The 16,979-nt window shown below is 44.5% G+C and overlaps 1 protein-coding gene across 15 annotated transcripts in view; it reads right to left on the reverse strand.

Moving 5' to 3' along the window:
- MACF1 (microtubule actin crosslinking factor 1) overlaps positions 1-16,979 on the reverse strand; it is a 342,588-nt gene that overhangs the window by 168,108 nt on the left and 157,501 nt on the right. For all 15 annotated transcript variants that reach the window (XM_059690073.1, XM_059690080.1, XM_059690075.1 and 12 more), the window contains one exon: positions 117-283. In XM_059690073.1, the coding sequence (XP_059546056.1) occupies positions 117-283 (167 nt within the window). The remainder of the gene's footprint in view (positions 1-116; positions 284-16,979) is intronic.

Genomic DNA, 16,979 nt, shown 5'->3' on the forward strand with positions numbered 1-16,979 from the left:
TAACTGTATACAATGAATCAGATTCTTGGTTGAGAGGGAAAGTGATATAATAATTAACTACAAACAAGAGATGAGAAGAAACCCCTCCAGGCATACTGAAATTCTACTGCATCTACCTGTACCGATGAATAAGTGCGTTGAACATCTTCCCATCACTCCAGCAGGAGGAGAAGTTGGTGCACTTGATTCCTGTGTAACCAGCTGTCACCTTCTGGGTCCATAGGAGCAGCTTCTCCTTGGCTGACATGTCCCCGGACTCTCCACTAATGTAGATGTCAGAGATCTGCCAAAAGATAGGACATGGAGTAACCTCCTCTCTTCATGCATTATGGCTCTTGGTAGGAGGTTTGGGCAGGGAAGGCATGGCGAGGCAACAAAACGCCGGTCCCTCAGACATCTCCATTAGGTGCAGTATGGAGTAACCGCTTCCCTGGTGGTCAGTACCAGGGACAATCGACAACAGGCACTTTTGAGTCTCTGAATACTAACTTTATAAACTCAACTCATAATCAGGTAGATCAAACATCAGCAGAAGATACTTTAAAATTCAAAAGAAACCAGGGCTAGAAACTTTTACTAATACTTTATTGAGTATGAAAGAAAGCTGCAGGCTAATTTTACTAAGATGTCCAAAGAAAGGCTATGAGAACAAAAGAATATGCGTAGCCTGCATGGAGTCTTGAAAGGGGAAATCAGTAAGTACTGCCTCTAAGATTTTGACAGTAAAACGGTGACCTACCCAGTACATTCCAAGATTCTCGTCCCTTGATGGATACATTTCAATCAGGCTGCCAAACTTTGATAATGCCAGCTTATAAATTCATCCTGCAAATCCATCGTCCACCCACCACCTCTCTGCTCTGACACTATATTCACCTGACAACCTTCAGATTATTATGTCCTTCCCATATAATATCCTAAAGCAACAAAATGCAGAGTGGCATTTCAAATACTGTATCACTGGGCAGTTAAATTCTTTTTTTGTTTTGTTAATCCTCACCCAAGGATATTTTTCAATTAATTTTTCAATTCTTATTATAAATTAATTAAATTGCACCAATCAATCTCTAACAAGTATTATCACACTGTAAGTCATTCCCCTAAAACTCAATCAACTCCAAGTATACGGGGTGAGAAGGAGCTACAGGATTGCAAAGCTGAGGACCCAACAATAATGGATAACAGCACCCAAGCCGTCATCCTGTAAGTCCAATGAAAATAGCCCCTCCCTGGTGCCGATTCTACTCCAGTTCTCCTCAACATTTCTAGCTGTTGTTTCAGTGACTAGATAACCCCTCACCAGTGACCTATCCCAGTACTTTCACTATAGCCACTTCACATACATATTAAGGCAACACACTGTTGGGCACAGGAAATAGATTTGTTGAAGTTAAAAGGGATAGAACTTGAATAAACAAAATGAAATCTGAGTTTTTGTGTTTTTTACTTAAAAGAGAAATTCCAGTTAATTGACATTGCATGACTGTATGTCCGGTACAACCACAGCCCGTCTCTCTGATAGCATTGCTTATCTGCCAATCACAGTATCTTTGTATATTGCACTGAAAATAGTTCAATGAACAGCTTTCCTTCGGATTTTCTACAAAGCTTTAATGAGACAGGGAAGTGTTTGGGTCCCTGGAGGGTTGGATTAAAGTCCTTCCTAGACTGTGACCTGAGTGAGAAAAATGGGATTATTGTCACAACCATCTCAGGAATTAAATTTGGCGTTTGTCCCTCTCTTCTTTCAATACTCACACGTGATGTGCGCAGTGCTGTCCTTTGGAATACACAGAAGCTTCTACCTTAATCTGCCAAATGCAGAAACCCAGCTTCAGTGTCGGGGAGCTTTCTCCCGCCTCTGGATTTTTAAAAGGCAGCCTTGCAGAGAGGGAGACAGCCTCGCTACCATCCAGAGACCATGCATGCCTGCCTTATGAGGCTTAATCCATTCCTTTTCTGAAACATATCTAGAAACTTAATTTGTTCTTAATAAATGAATAAGGATTTACTAAACATCTCATCTGTGCTTAACACAATTCCAGGCACCACAAAGAAGAAGAAAAACAAAACACCATTTATTTATTCTGTTGTTATTTCTCGAGCAACCAACCACTATGTTCAAGGAGCTGTGTTTAAGTCCTTGGTATCTCAAGATCAAAGCACAACCCTGAGCTCAAGTTCAAGCCATTTAGTAGGGAGACAATGTACTGTACAGAGAGGTCAACACTGACAGAGGTAAGCAAGTAACCCAAACCAGCAATTCCAAGGAACTTCTCGGGACAACAAAATCTATGCTGAGTTTTAAGATATGAGTAGAAATTAGCTAGGTGAGAAGGGGGAAACAAAAAATGGACATGCTTGCTCTGCAAGTTCTTAGTTAAGACATGCCATACCTCGCTGAAATAAGACAGTCCCCAAACTTTCCCAAATGGTAATAGGTGAATGGAAGAAAGGAATTGTGGTCCTCTTGAATATATAAACTTGATGAAATTTATTTACACATACAATTATTTAAAATTAAGCAGTATATCTAATACATTAATTTTTTTTATATGTATTTTTATTGATTTCAGTGAAAAAGGGAGAGGGAGAGATAGAAACATCAATGATGAGAGAGAATCATTGATTAGCTGCCTCCTGCACGCCCCCTATTGGGGATGGAGCCCACAACCTAGGCATGTGCCCTTGACTGGAATCGAACCCAGGACCCTTCAGTACACAGGTCAACGCTCTATTCACTGAGCCAAATCAGCTAGGGCTATAATGCATTAGTCTAATGCCTTTTCACTTTTACATTTCATAAAACCATGTTATTCAAACTCTGCATCTTTGACATCAATGTCTTTTCCACCAATAAATCTACTTTTAAAAAATAAAGCTGTTGTTTGAATATTCTAGAAAACATCTTCTACATTTCTAAGATTTCAGAGATACAACATTTTTTAAATCCATGCAGTCACTGGAAATTTCACCCCAGCCAACAAAAATCCAGTTGCATGACACTGGGTTAGTTTTGGCTTCATTCATTCTATTGGTGTTCACTTATGATTTCTGTAATGTGACCACGTGCTGTCTGTGGGTGTTTTATAAGTATCTGAGTAACTTTTTTAAGTTTTTAATGTGATTACTACTTATATATAATTATCTTTAACACCTCAAATTAGGAGGTTAAATTCCCAAGAACAGTAACTAAAACTTTCTTAAATTTTTGGTCTCTCCTTTTTGTTTAATCAGTTATGTCAGTTGATCTCTACAAAAATTGATATACTAGTAAATTGAACTAGCAGATGGTGACCCAAATTCATTCATCCTTTTCCATGAAATGACTATGATTTCACTGACAGCCCAATAAGAAACTTTATAAAGTAAAATACAAAGAGAATCTCTTTTTTCTGAGGGCTAATTTCTGGAGGGAAAAAAGTCTTACCTTATATTAAGTCATGTGCTAGATCACATGAAAAAGTTACATATAATTTGTGACCCAAAGGATCAATAATAATATAGTACATAAAGATATTCAAAAGAGGATCTTGGCAGAATGAATACTAAGTATGGATTGAAGTGATAAAAAGTATTTCTTAATGAAGTATGATTTTAATTCACACTTGAAGGATATTATAGAACAGAGGAAGAGAAAGAGGAAATGAATTCTAGGCAGAAAGTAGATACAAAGATTGGAAGTTGAAATAAGTTAAAACAGGAATAGTAGATGATTAAGGGGTTGACCTGTTAAAATAAGAAGGTTCAAATTGGCAACTGATATAGGAGAAAAGATTAGATAGATGATGAGGTGGGAGGTGTGGTTGGAATACCAGGCTGAGGAGTTTGGATGGTGGATAAGCCTATATATATAACTCTCAGGGACTGAGACTAGATGTAATGAACAGATACTTGATTCTCATGTCCTGAAATTTTAGCTGACCTCATCCCACTACAGAGAAGGTACCAGACTTTAAAAACTTTCACTTGAGAGCAGACGAGGGTACAGAACAGTTATTCATGAAGAAAGCCTGGATAGAAGTATCTAATGACAGCTGTGTTTTACCAGCATCAGGCTCAGAGAGAGGTCAGGGGTCAGTATTCCAATCTGAATCTTGAAGGTCCCTCTAGGGAATATAATAACTAGAATGGAAACCCTAGGTCATAGAATATGGATATTTTTCCATTCTACTAAATAGTGTCAAACTATCTTCCAAATAACAGTACCAATTTGTATTTCCACCCAAAAGATATGAAGAGGTTTCCTATCCCTCTACATCCTGGCCCACACTAGGCATTTCTGGAGTTATTTTCTGCCCATATGATGAGTGTGGAATGTATCTTGTTTTGATTTCTGCTAGTGTATCTTTGATTGCTAGTGAGGAAGATGCCTGTGTATGAAGTATTTGGGTTTTCTTTTTTGCAACTTGCTTATTCCTGGGCTTTCCCCTATTTTTCTAATTCTTGTTTATTTGTAGCAATTTCTTAACATTTATTGTTTACTTGTATTAATTCATGTAATTCTCACAGCAACCCCACAAAGTATATACTACACTTATCCTCATTTTACAAATGAGGAAATTATGTCACAGAGAAGTTAAGTAACTTGCTCCAAGGTATAGTGCTAGTGAGTAGAAGAGCAGAAAACCCAACTTAGCTCCACACTCGTAACCACTCCTCCCATGCTACACTTCCTGTGTTGTAGATATTCATCCTTTTTTGGTATATGCAGCATATAATAATTTTTCCAGTATTTTTCTTAACTTTCCATTTGAAGTGAAAAATTAAAAATGCATACAATAAGAGACAGAATGTACCCATAACCCAGTTTCAGTCATTATCAACTCATAACTTATCCTGTTTCATCTATACTCTACCCACTTCATCCATCCCCTATTATTATGAAGCAAATTCCAAATACATCATTTCTTCCATAAACACTTCAGTATGTATCTCTAAAAGATAAGGACTCTTTAATATAATCATACCACCATTGTTATACCTACAAAATAATAATGATTCCTTTTAAGTAAATTTTTTTAAAAAGAAAAATCCTTTCTTAAACAAAACTCTTAACTATAATTTTAACTGCTACATTCCTACAATCATATCTAGTTAATTTTGCTCTTTTCTTGTAATACAAAATCAGTATCAGTAAAACAACTTTTCCTATAACTAAAGAGAACTCGGAAAGGGATACTGGTAAACTGAAAGAATGAGCCCAGAAAATAATATACCAACTGATCTCTTCCTCAGCATTACTAGCCCCCAACTATAGATCTCACTGTCACCCGAGATTGTAGGGTCTATAGGGTGTGTGGCAAGGACACTGGAATAGAGCCAAATTCTTTACTCAGTGGGATCCACTAACAGTGTGGCAGGAAATTGGCAGTGGGAGCCAAGATAGGGAGGGGGAGGGGATTTTCAACAATTTTCCTTGTTCCAAAAAGCCAGGTATTGTGGAGTAGGGAGTCCTCCTGAGAGAAGGAGTGGCCAGAGAAGGCCTTGGTCTGACATCAAAGTTCAATGCTGTTAACCCACTCCCACCCAGCTCCAAATCCTCATCTACTTGTCACTCTGAAACCTTCTTGCCAGCTGACCCCTGCCATCCTACTTCTGTGTTAACTATTTCTTGATAAGGAGAGAATCAAGTATACCAGGTGAACAGAAAGTAGACCACTTCTCTTCTTTTATCTAAAACCTGCATTCCTAAGAATAACGAGTTTCCATTTCTTTCTATCCTGAAAGAACCAAAACCCACTGCAAAGTGTATGTCCAGCCACAGCCTGGTCCCCATTACCATGCTCTGGGCTGACCAACAAGAGATACTATACTGCCTGAGTTATGCCAAGGACAGACACCTCTCTGGAACTTGAATTATTTTCTGAAGAGGGTTACTGCTCTAACATATTGAAAACAAAAACAAAGCACACAAAACATAATGAACAGCAAAATAATCACACCACTCTCAATACAGCCAAACTACTGATCATGGTCCAAAGGTTTCTCCCACCTCTTCTTCCTTCCTTCCTTCCTTCCTTCCTTCCTTCCTTCCTTCCTTCCTTCCTTCCTTCCTTCCTTCCTTCCTTCCTTCCTCCCTCCCTCCCTCCCTCCCTCCCTCCCTCCCTCCCTCTCTTCCTTCCGATATATTTGTATTGATTTCAGAGAGGCAGAGAGAGGGAGAGGGAGATAGAAACATCAATGATGAGAGAGACTCATTGATTGGCTGCCTCCTGCACACCCACACTGGGGATCAAGCCCATAACCTGGGCATGTGTCCTGACTGGGCATCAAACCCTGACCTCTTGATTCATAGGTTGATGCGCAACCACTGAGCAACGCACACCAGCCGGGCCAATCTTTTCCTTAAGACTCCTCATGGAGTGGTTCTGCACCTTCCCTCTCACTGAGGAAATCCCATACCAAAAGTGCCATGGTCACCTACGGTCCATTATCTAGAACTGATTTCCCTTAAAATTTTCTACTCCTAACTTTCTAAACATCTCTCTCACTTATGAGCATGAATCCTAAAATATGATGATGCCTCCACAACTTCTACTTAATGTGAGTGGTATCAAAAGAGCAACCAGCTCAGCAGTTGGTTTTATCCCCAACTACTCTACATCCATTCCCTATAAAGATGAAAGCTGACTGATACTCCTTCTTATTTAGTGAAACTCAAATACTTGTACACCCCACCCCAGCAACCTGGCTGCCTTCCTTCCCACCTTCACACACATACACTCACACACGCACGCACGCACGCACGCACATATACACTTTTATATGGGAAAGTCCAGGGCGGCCTCTTGCCTAAGCATATAATGAATATTTTTCAGTGGCCACTTTTCCCTGCAACTGCTGTGAGTCTCCAAACTCTGTAATAACACAGGGCACTGAGATGGGCCTATTTATGCAGGAAACTCCTCCCCAAAGAGGACATTGTAAACACATCAGCTTAAATGTGTGTCTCTCCCCGGCTCATGCTGCTGGTGATAAGCAGGCACCAGCAAGCAGGCCACATCCCTGTGGTGCAGACATCAAGGCGGCTGCCCTACTTCACCTCCCACCTCTTGCTGCTCTGGGACCCTAAAGTGTTTACTCCTGCTGCAGAGGGTGACAGGCCAACAACAATTCTTTGGTCCCTGGTGAATTATAACTTCAGTCACGGCCACCCAGGGCCTTGCTGAGTCCTTTTCCCTCTCAGGCTTCAGATCTCTTGAATTCTCACTTGCTCCTTGATCCTAAAAACATTCCCAGCACCCAGCATCATCACTACTACCACCACCAAGGCCTTGATATATAATTCACAAACAAAAACCTGTCGGAGCCATAAACAAGTCCCATCCAAATACCAACTTTTTCTAGCCTCAAACCTTAAAACTGCCCTAACCCCCTCTGGGGGTTAATCTTCAGACCACTCTACGTCCCTCTCATCGAATGCTGGAATCAGGAACCGAAGGAGGACTATCCCGTCCACCTCTACAAATGCCGAATGAGTGTTGTCACTAGCTGTGTCCCCGAGGAGTGGGATTGCATCAGCTCTAGTAAGAACGTCATAAGAGCAATTACACCCAAGTCAGCTCCTCCGCCCTTCAACATTCCTCACCCCTTCTCCACTCATTTCAGAGACTACACCACAAGCTCCTGTGCAGGGAAGCTGATAAACAGACCTGCCCGAGAGTCAGTACTAACTACAAAGCACCTTGAGACAGCCCCACCAGAAAGCTCGAGCAATTGTGCTGCACGGTTACCCGGAATTGGGGACTCCCAGAGGCAGGGCTTGGCTCCAAGCATCCAGGGGCAGACCTGAGGCAGACTGTTTGCCAAGCCCAGCAGCCACTCACTCCCAGTCCCCAACATCGGCCCAAGTTTGAGAAGCCCCAAGATCCTCACTGCTCACTACACTCCACTTAAATAAGCTTTTGGGCCAGGAATCCCAGCAGCTGCCTGCGTATCCCCTTGAACAGGCCCACCTACCTCCTCCAGACCCCATGATGGGGTGTGGCTTGCCTCCAAAGAAAGGGTGCCGTCCTCTTCTGAGAAGGACATGGAGCTCTTTCCCGGTTCTGTATCTTTCGGTCGGATGCCACCTAAGTGCGGCCCACTGCTGCCATAGCCAGAGGAGGAGGGCAAGATGCTCACAGTCATGCCATTGACGGACAAATCACTCTGAGAAGCAGGCAGTCTGGGACCCTGGTGGGGCACTCGACCCATGTGGGCAGGCTCTGTGCCTCTGTGGCCCCTCGACTGCTCCGACAGTGATGAAGGGACAGAATGCTCTGCAATCCAGGAACTTGTCTCAGAGGCACTTAAAATACCCTTGGATCCTCCCCACACACTCCAGCCCTCTGGAAGTTGGTCTTCATTTCCTGTGTTGCTGGGGAAGGTGCTGCTCTGACATCCAGGCGGAGTGTCTGCTTTCTCCACGGCAGTCTCCCCTTGCAAAGGCAGCAGCACAGCCCTGCTGCTGCAGGATGCTGTCCTCGGAAATTCCACCAGTTGGCTCACTGACTTCTCACAGTTCCTCTCTGCTGGGTTATCAAGCAGGTGAGCGATGACAGTCATCCCCTCTTCCAGGGAATCCCAGACCCCTCTGGCAACTGATGACTCATTCTCTAGCAAAAGGTGGGCAGTCTGGATCTCCCCCTGGAATCTCTGCTTCACCTGCACGATCACCCCTTGATCTCCCACTCCTGAGCTGGGGGCCGAGGCCTCGGGCACTAACATGTCTGGAGGGGGATGTTCCACCCCTCCCACGCCTTCCTCCTTCTGGAGACTCACTATGAACATCCTTAGGGTTTCTGTTTCTTCAATGACTCCCGTTCCTTCCAAGGGTTCTTCCTCAGGGGATACCTCTGGGGTAGGGGTTTTCTTCCCCCTCCACTTCCTTTTGAACCGAACCCTTTTCTTAGGAGATAGAGGAGCCTTCTCAGGAATAGCTACTGAATTTTTTGGCTCCTTAACACAGCCCAGTGAATTTCCCATCGCTTTCCTCTCCTAATCTCAGCAAAAATGCAGCTAAGGCAGTCCTGGGATCCCAGAGAAATCCCAACCGTGGCTTCATCGGATTAGATGCACATTTAAAAACATGCACTGTGCCGGCAATCCTTCCAATTCTTTCTCCCTCCCTCCCCGCCTCTCTGTCTCTCCCAGCCGCTGCCGATTCAGACAGCCATCTTACAGGCTCGGAGCTGCAACAAGACAAATTCAAAGCATCTCACTGCAGTTCAGAAATCACTTGACCTAAAAGCAGACAGAAACCGGATTGGCTGCAGCTTCATCTCTCCAAATATGAGGTAATTGGAGCACTGCCCTCAGAAACACAAACAGAAAGCAAAAAGGAGGTAGAAACCAGGAGAGGGGAGAAATCAGGGAGGGAGAGGAGCAGGGGGAAATTGTAAGAGTAAAGGGAAAAGGGAGGGGGAAGAGGAGAGGCCACGGGAGAAGGTAATGTGAAGGAAGAAGGAGGAGGAGGAGTAAAAGGGAAAAAGCAAACCAGCACTGGAACCAACCAGGAATGGAAGGACCAAGGGCTGGGGATGCTGCAATTATGGCCCCGAGACTCTGAAAGCAAACAGATTGCAATTGTTGCACCAAGACATCCATAAGAAAATATCTAGCAAGACAGACATATTCTCTATTTTTTTCTAGTCAGAAATAAAATTATTTTAATCAAATTATAACCTAAGAGAGACTAGAGCCTAATTCTTAGAGTTAAGAAACACAGGCTTTAAAAATCTAGCCTCTCGTAGCATTTATTTCCAGAGAGAGAGAGAGAGAGAGAGAGAGAGAGAGAGAGAGAGAGAGAGAGAGAGAGAGAGAGAGAATACCTGTTAAATCTGATCAATGACACACACAGGAAAAACCTGGAAATCAGTTCTGAGTGCAGGATCTGGACACTCGGTAAGAAGGACACCACTTGCGAACAGAACAGCGAGGCAGCGTCTCTACTAAGGGCTATGTGAGGGCGTAGTGCTGCTGCTGCTGACAGCTAACTACTTCAGCATTTGTTCGGCGCTAAGCCCTGTGCTAAGCTATGGATTATCTTATTTAATTCTCACAGTAACCATAAAAGGTCAAAACTATTATTTTACATTTGACAGGAGTTTAAGAAAGTTGATCAGTTTGCTCAAGGCTACACGGCTAGTAAGTAGCAAAGCCAGAACCTGAACTGCTGTTTAAGACTTTTAAGATCAATCCCACGTCACATGAGCTCTAATTGTGGCCGGGACGGAAGTCTGTACTTGGTTACGTAAAACAAGAAGGTCCCTGCTGTTCTGAATTGGCTACTAGACTCACTTGGACCCAGGGCTCAAACAAAGAGATAACACTTGCTATTTAGGAACAAGGGAGGAAGTTGCTCAAATGAGGCCTGGATGGTTGTTGCTTAAATTGCAAAAGAACAGGTCTACAAGAAGTTGGGTTCAAAAGTCACCCTGTTTATCACTGGGATTTGTCCACCCCCGTTTTCAGTATAGTGCCTGACAGAGGACATACCACCCCCCAAAGGGCTCTGAATGCAGTAGAAGGAAAGGGGTTACATGAGTTTCTTCTGAGTTGCAGTTATTTCGTCTCTGCCGAAAGGATCCAGCCCACACAGCGAGGGCAGCAGCCTGCCTAGCGCTAGCCCGTCAGCCCTGAATAGTTGTATCGTATAGTTCTACCCACCTTTCCTGGACACTCACAAGTCGCCCTCTACAAAAGAAGAGCAACAGAAGCCCTAAACCAGCAGCCCCCACAAAACCACTTGGGAGGCCCTGCTGACAGCCCCAGCGCTTCACAGACTCAGTGGGCAGCTCTCCCTCAGCCTTTGCCAACTGCAAAGCTGCAGCACCATCTTATGGCCACCACAGGCCACAGCAAGCAACAAGACAAGGAGATCAGCCTGAGACATAAACTTAATCAGCTACCGATAGCATTTACTCACCAAAAATCTGGCATTCCAATGCAATTCTCTAGGCAGGCACCAGGCCTTCATTTCTCCAACCAAGAGAACTGGAAGTTTTAAGATGCATACCTTAAGGACTAAGCTTGAATTTTATTCATGAAATACAAGCAAATCAAATTCCTGAAACTGATCAACTCAGGGCCAAAAGAGGCAGCTGTTTCATATGACTGTTGCTGCTGTAGGTTTGTCTGAGAAGTCTGACAGAACGGGGCACATTGACTCTTGGGAGCATTTTGTTTGTTTTTCTTTTTTAAAATGTTTTTCTTTGTTGATTAAGGTATTACATATGTGTCCTTATCCCCCATTGCCCCCCCAAACCCCCCACTCATGCCCTCACCCCCCTGGTGTCTGTGTCCATTGGTTACAAGGTCTTTGGTTGTTCTGGGAGCATTTTCTTTTTAAACGTTTGCATATGTCGGACAAATCAGGCTTTATTTCCTTCTGCTCCAGAGAAATACAGTCTGGGAAAGGAGCAGAGGGGTTTACTATGACAGACCTAGGTTCAAGTCCCAGCTGTTAATTCAGCAGTTACGCAGCCTGCTAGGTGATTCCGTTTCCTTGCCTGTGAAATACGAACACCACCAACGACTAAAGGGGCTGCAGAAAAGGCGAATGAGATCGTGTCTATAAAGTGCTTGGCTCAGTGCCTGGCCTACAGTAAACCCCTTTGCTTCCCATTTATTCCTGGAGCTAAAAGACTCCCCCACCGCCGCCACCCACCGGGCCCTAACAGACTCCTTTTCTTGACTAGGCCCTAAGGAAAAGGCATGTTCCAGGGTCCAACGTTTGGGTGCTTCTTTTTCTTTGCAGGGGCTCTGCTCCCACTATTTAGCTGCGTTAACTCTGATCACTGGGACTTTCCCTGGGTCTTTTTCTCGTTTAGCTGAGCTCTCAACAAGTGGCCTGCTGCCTTCTGGGAAAGCACTCGCAGGGCTACCTGGTCTTCCTGCTTCTCCGTTGGCTTCTTCTCATTAACTGTTTACTCTCCACAGAAATCCCACAAAGACAGCCAGGTGAGATCCAGAGTGAAAGAGCGCCCTCACGCACCCACAGACACGACCAGTGCCTCATCTATACGCCAAGAATCAAGCCCCGTAAAGTTCACAAAAATGTGACCCTCAAGTCCACCCATCTGAGACCACTCTTGATCTGAACTCCCTGAAGTTTTTACATTTCAGTGCTAGATATACACTAATATTTAATAAACGATTGAGTTGGAAAACTAATTTCATCAGATTCTGACTTCCAAGAACTTATCTTTATCTAGATGTAAAACCCAAAAAGTCAGTTGGTCTCTGTTTGCTCATCAGCAAATGGGCACAGGAAAACAGACATCACAGTCTCTTTCTCTGGACTACCCTACCACACCCTGAGATCAAATTCATAAAATACCCCTTCACTCAACATATACTGAATGCCTACTCTATGCCAGTCCCAGAAAACAAGAGACAAAACCCCTGCTGTCACTAAACCTGCATCCTAGCACAGGGATCCACACAACAAATATGTCAAACAGTAGTAGGTGTGGTCCAACACAACACTGTAAGTCATGCAGTGCTTCTGAGAGTAATTTGGCAAAATAAAGGAACGTGTACAACCCAGCAATTACAGGCCAGGTATCTATGCAAACACCCCCTTGCCTGTGTGCATAAGGACACATGTGTGCAGGTGTTAAATGCAACAATGACTGCCTTCTTCATACAATTAAATAACAGACTGCAGACAATAGCTGCTGCACAGTGGCAGGGGCTCCACTCACATTACAGGCCAAGTAAACTACCCAAGATGAACAAATCCGGTCCTCCTTCATCAACATGAATAACCCTCAAAAACAGAGTGTAGATGACAAAAGCAGAATATGTAGAAGATACTCTCTGGGTCAAACATAAAAACATTCACACTACAGCACATACTGTTTATGAATACCTCTTCTGTCTGAAAGGTTCAAAAGCATACATAGGAATGACATACATCAACTTCAGGATAGTATTTACCTGGAGGTTGGAGGGACCAAGAAAATTGGCTTTATCTAAAATGTTTTCTTTCTTTAAAGAGAAAGAGAAAAAAATCTGAAGCAAATGTAACAAAACTGTTAGCATCTGTTTAATTTTGAAGGTGACCACACACACATGAAGACCTATTATATGCTTTTCTGAGTACTTGAGATTTTCATAACTAAAAACTTAAAATAAAAAGAATCCCTACCATTTAGCACATACCTTTTTAATCTGTGTTAAACATTTTGGAAACCATAAACCTCTTCGTAACGTTATCAATACTACCAGTCACATCAGTAAGTAGCAAATTCTTTACAAATGTTTTTACTTATTTTTAGAGAGAGAGGAAGGGAAAGGGAAAGAGAGATAGAAACATTAGTGAGAGAGAAACATCGATCAGCTGCCTCCTGCTGCACCCTACTGGGGATCTAACCCGGGCATGTGCCCTGACAGAGAATCAAACCCGTGACCTCTTGGTTCAGGGGTCCACGCTCAACCACTGAGGCACACCGGCCAGGCAGTAGCAGCAAATGTTTTATCTGGAACCAGCCTCTCCTTCAACCGAATACTCCCTTGATATGACAACCATGACCTCTATCTCTATCATTATTCTACTTCACCAATAACAAAGGTAAACTATTATGACTATTTTACTGATCCCCTAACATTTGATAGTTCTACTCTGCATTTCTATTTTGCTTTATTTAGCACATGTTCTTGGTGAAAACAGTTAATAGACACTCCATAATAAACAACTAGGAAACCACAATACCTAACTAGCAAGATACATACCACGTCCTACCTGAAGCAAGACAAGGAGGACAGCTCTATATAATTCTTTCTCAGCCAACCAAAAGCTTTGCAGAGACAGGGAACCTCTTCCCACACCCCCGAACACTTAGCTAGTACTGTATGCAAACACCAAGACTTCAAAAATAGCAAAGACAGGAATTAGTAATCAGCTACATCTGAGAATATACTCTGGCAGAAAAGCTTCCCTCCACGAGAAGACAAAACAGACATTCAGCTATGCTTGAAACAGCAAAAGAGAAAAGCAGGTAGCCAATATGCATGCAGAAGACAAAGCCAGAGCTGTTCATATCTTTCAATAAAACTGGTAACAGGGTAAGGAGCAGTGGGCTAGGTCGGAAGCCCTGGAAGTTATAAAATTACTGAGTATGGGCTATATTCCACCTCCCTGTCCCATGCCTCCCTGATTCTTTAAATCTCTATCAAGTTATTTTATAGTCTGTCTCTTGTCATTCCTTTGAACCATATAGTGGAACTGGATTGACTCTGTGCCTAGTTCAATTTTATATCTCCCACAAACTCTACCTAAGACTTTGCTTATAGCTAGTCTTCAGTAAATGTTTGTAGAATTCAATTAAAGAATACATTTTCCTGCAAACTAAAACCACAAGGAGATATCATTTCACACTCACTGTGATGTCTATAAAAGTGGTTCTCAACCTTCTGGCCCTTTAAATACAGTTCCTCATGTTGTGACCCAACCATAAAATTATTTTCGTTGCTACTTCATAACTGTAATGTTGCTACTGTTATGAATCGTAATGTAAATATCTGATATGCAGGATGGTCTTAGGCGACCCCTGTGAAAGGGTCATTCGACCACCAAAGGGGTTGCGACCCACAGGTTGGGAACCGCTGGTCTATAATCTAAAGGACAGACAACAAATTTTGGTGAAGATGTGGTGAAACAGGAACCCTCACACATTGCTGGTGGGAATGTAAAATGGTACAGCCACTTTGGAAGACAGTTGGGCAGTTTCTTAAAAAGTTGTACATAAGCTCATCATACAACTCAGCAATTCCATTCCTAGGTATATATCCAAGAGAAATGAAAACATACATTCACACAAAAACTAGTACTCAACTATTCATAGCAACACTATTTATAATAGCAAAACTATAATAACACAAATATCCATCAAGAGATGAATAGACAAAAAAAATATATGGTACAATATATACAACAGAATACTACTCAGCATAAAGAAGTATGAAATACTGACACATGCTACAACATGGATGAATCGCAAAGATATTATGCTAAGTGAAAGACGCAAAAGATCATATCCTATCTAATAAAAGAGAAACATGGTAATTAGCGTACGACCGCTACCCTTCCCATGGGCTAATCAGGGCACTATGCAAATTAACTGCCAGCCAAGATGGCAGCCGGCAGCCAGGCAGCTTGAAACTAACATGAGGCTTGCTTGCTTCAGTGACGGAGGACTCCAACGTTCCCCGCCTGCCTTGCTGGCCTCTGAGCCTGCAGTTTAAGAAACATTGTAATGAATATAGAAGCTAAACAAAACCCCAGAAACCTGCTTTCAGCGAGCCGGGATCTCAGAGCTGGAGTTGATACAGAGTTTCGATTATAGAACCTAAACAAACCAGATACCTTCTTTCAGCAGCAGAGGCCTCAGAACTAGAGCCAGAGCTAAAGCTGGCCCAGAATAAAAAAAATAAAAAAAAGAAAAAAAGGAGCAGTTGGGAGCTTCAGTCACCGGCCAGCCTGAAAACAGCCCTCAGCCCCTCATCCGGGCTGGCCAGGCACCCCAGTGGGGACCCCCACCCTGAAGGGTGTGTGACCAGCTGCAAACAGCCATCATACCCTCATCCAGGCTGGCCAGGCACCCCAGTGGGGACCCCCACCCTGATCCAGGACACCCTTCAGGGCAAACCAGCCGGCCCCCACCCATGCACCAGGCCTCTATTCTATATAGTAAAAGGGTAATATGCCTCCCAGCACCGGGATCAGCGGAGCCGCGAGGCCTCCAGGCACCAGGATCAGCGTGACAGGGGGCAGCGCCCAAACCCCCTGATCGACCTGCGGCTCTGTGTGTGACAGGGCGCGGGGCCACAACCTCCCTATCGGCCCTGCTCTGTTCCTGACAGGGGAAGGCATCCCAACCCCCTGATCGGCCCTGCTCTGTGCCTGATAGGGGGGAGCTCCCCAATCCCTGATCGCCCTGCGGCTCTGTGTGTGACAGGGTGCGGCACCCCAACCCCCCCACCCCACAGGCCCTGCTCTGTGTGTGACAGGGTGCGGTGCCCCAACCCCCCACCCCCACAGGCCCTGCTCTGTGTGTGACAGGGTAGAGCCATAACCTCCCCATCGGCCCTGCCCTGAGTGTGAGAGTGGCAGCGCCCCAACCCCCTGATCGGCCCTGCTCTGTGGGTGATAGAGGGCGGCGCCCCAACCCCCTGATCCGCCCTGCTCTGTGTGTGACAGGGGGCGGTGCCCCAATTCCCCTATCGGCCCTACTCTGTGAGTGACAGGGGGAGCTCCCCAATCCCCTGATTGACCCTGCTCTGTGCGTGACAGGGGGGAGCTCCCCAACCCCCTGCTCGGCCCTGCTCTGTGCGTGACAGGGGGCAGCACCCCAACCCCCTGATTGGCCCTGCTCTGTGCGTGACAGGGGGTGGTGCCGCAACCTCCCCATCAACCCTGCCTTGAGTGTGACAGGGGGCGGTGCCCCAACCCCCCAATTGGCCCTACCCTGAGCGTGACTGAGGGTGGCATCGCAACCTCCCTATCTGCCCTGCTCTGTGCATGACGGGGGCGGTGCCCCAACTCCCAATTGGCCCTGCTCTGAGCCCAACCAGGGGCTGCACCTAGGGATTAGGCCTGCCCTCTGCCACCCGGGAGCAGGCCTAAGCCAGCAGGTCGTTATCTCCCGAGGGGTCCCAGACTGTGAGAGGGCACAGGCCGGGCTGAGGGACCCCCTCTCCCCTCCGAGTGCACAAATTTTTGTGCACCGGGCCTCTAGTATTATATGATTCCACTGGGGGAAATGTTCAGAAGAGGCAAATCTAGAGACAGAAAATAGATTAGTGGTTGCTTGAGGCTGGGGATGGCAATAGAGAGTTGTAAATGAGCAAGAGGGATTATACTGGAATGATAAAAATGTTCTAAACGGGCTTAGGGTGATTGTTGTACAACTCATAAAAATCACTGAAATATACAATGCAAAGGGTCAATTTCATGTATGTAAAATATACCTCAATAAATTTGGGTTTTT

The sequence above is a fragment of the Myotis daubentonii genome, chromosome 3 (assembly GCF_963259705.1).
Source record: "Myotis daubentonii chromosome 3, mMyoDau2.1, whole genome shotgun sequence".
Taxonomy (NCBI): Eukaryota; Metazoa; Chordata; class Mammalia; order Chiroptera; family Vespertilionidae; genus Myotis; species Myotis daubentonii.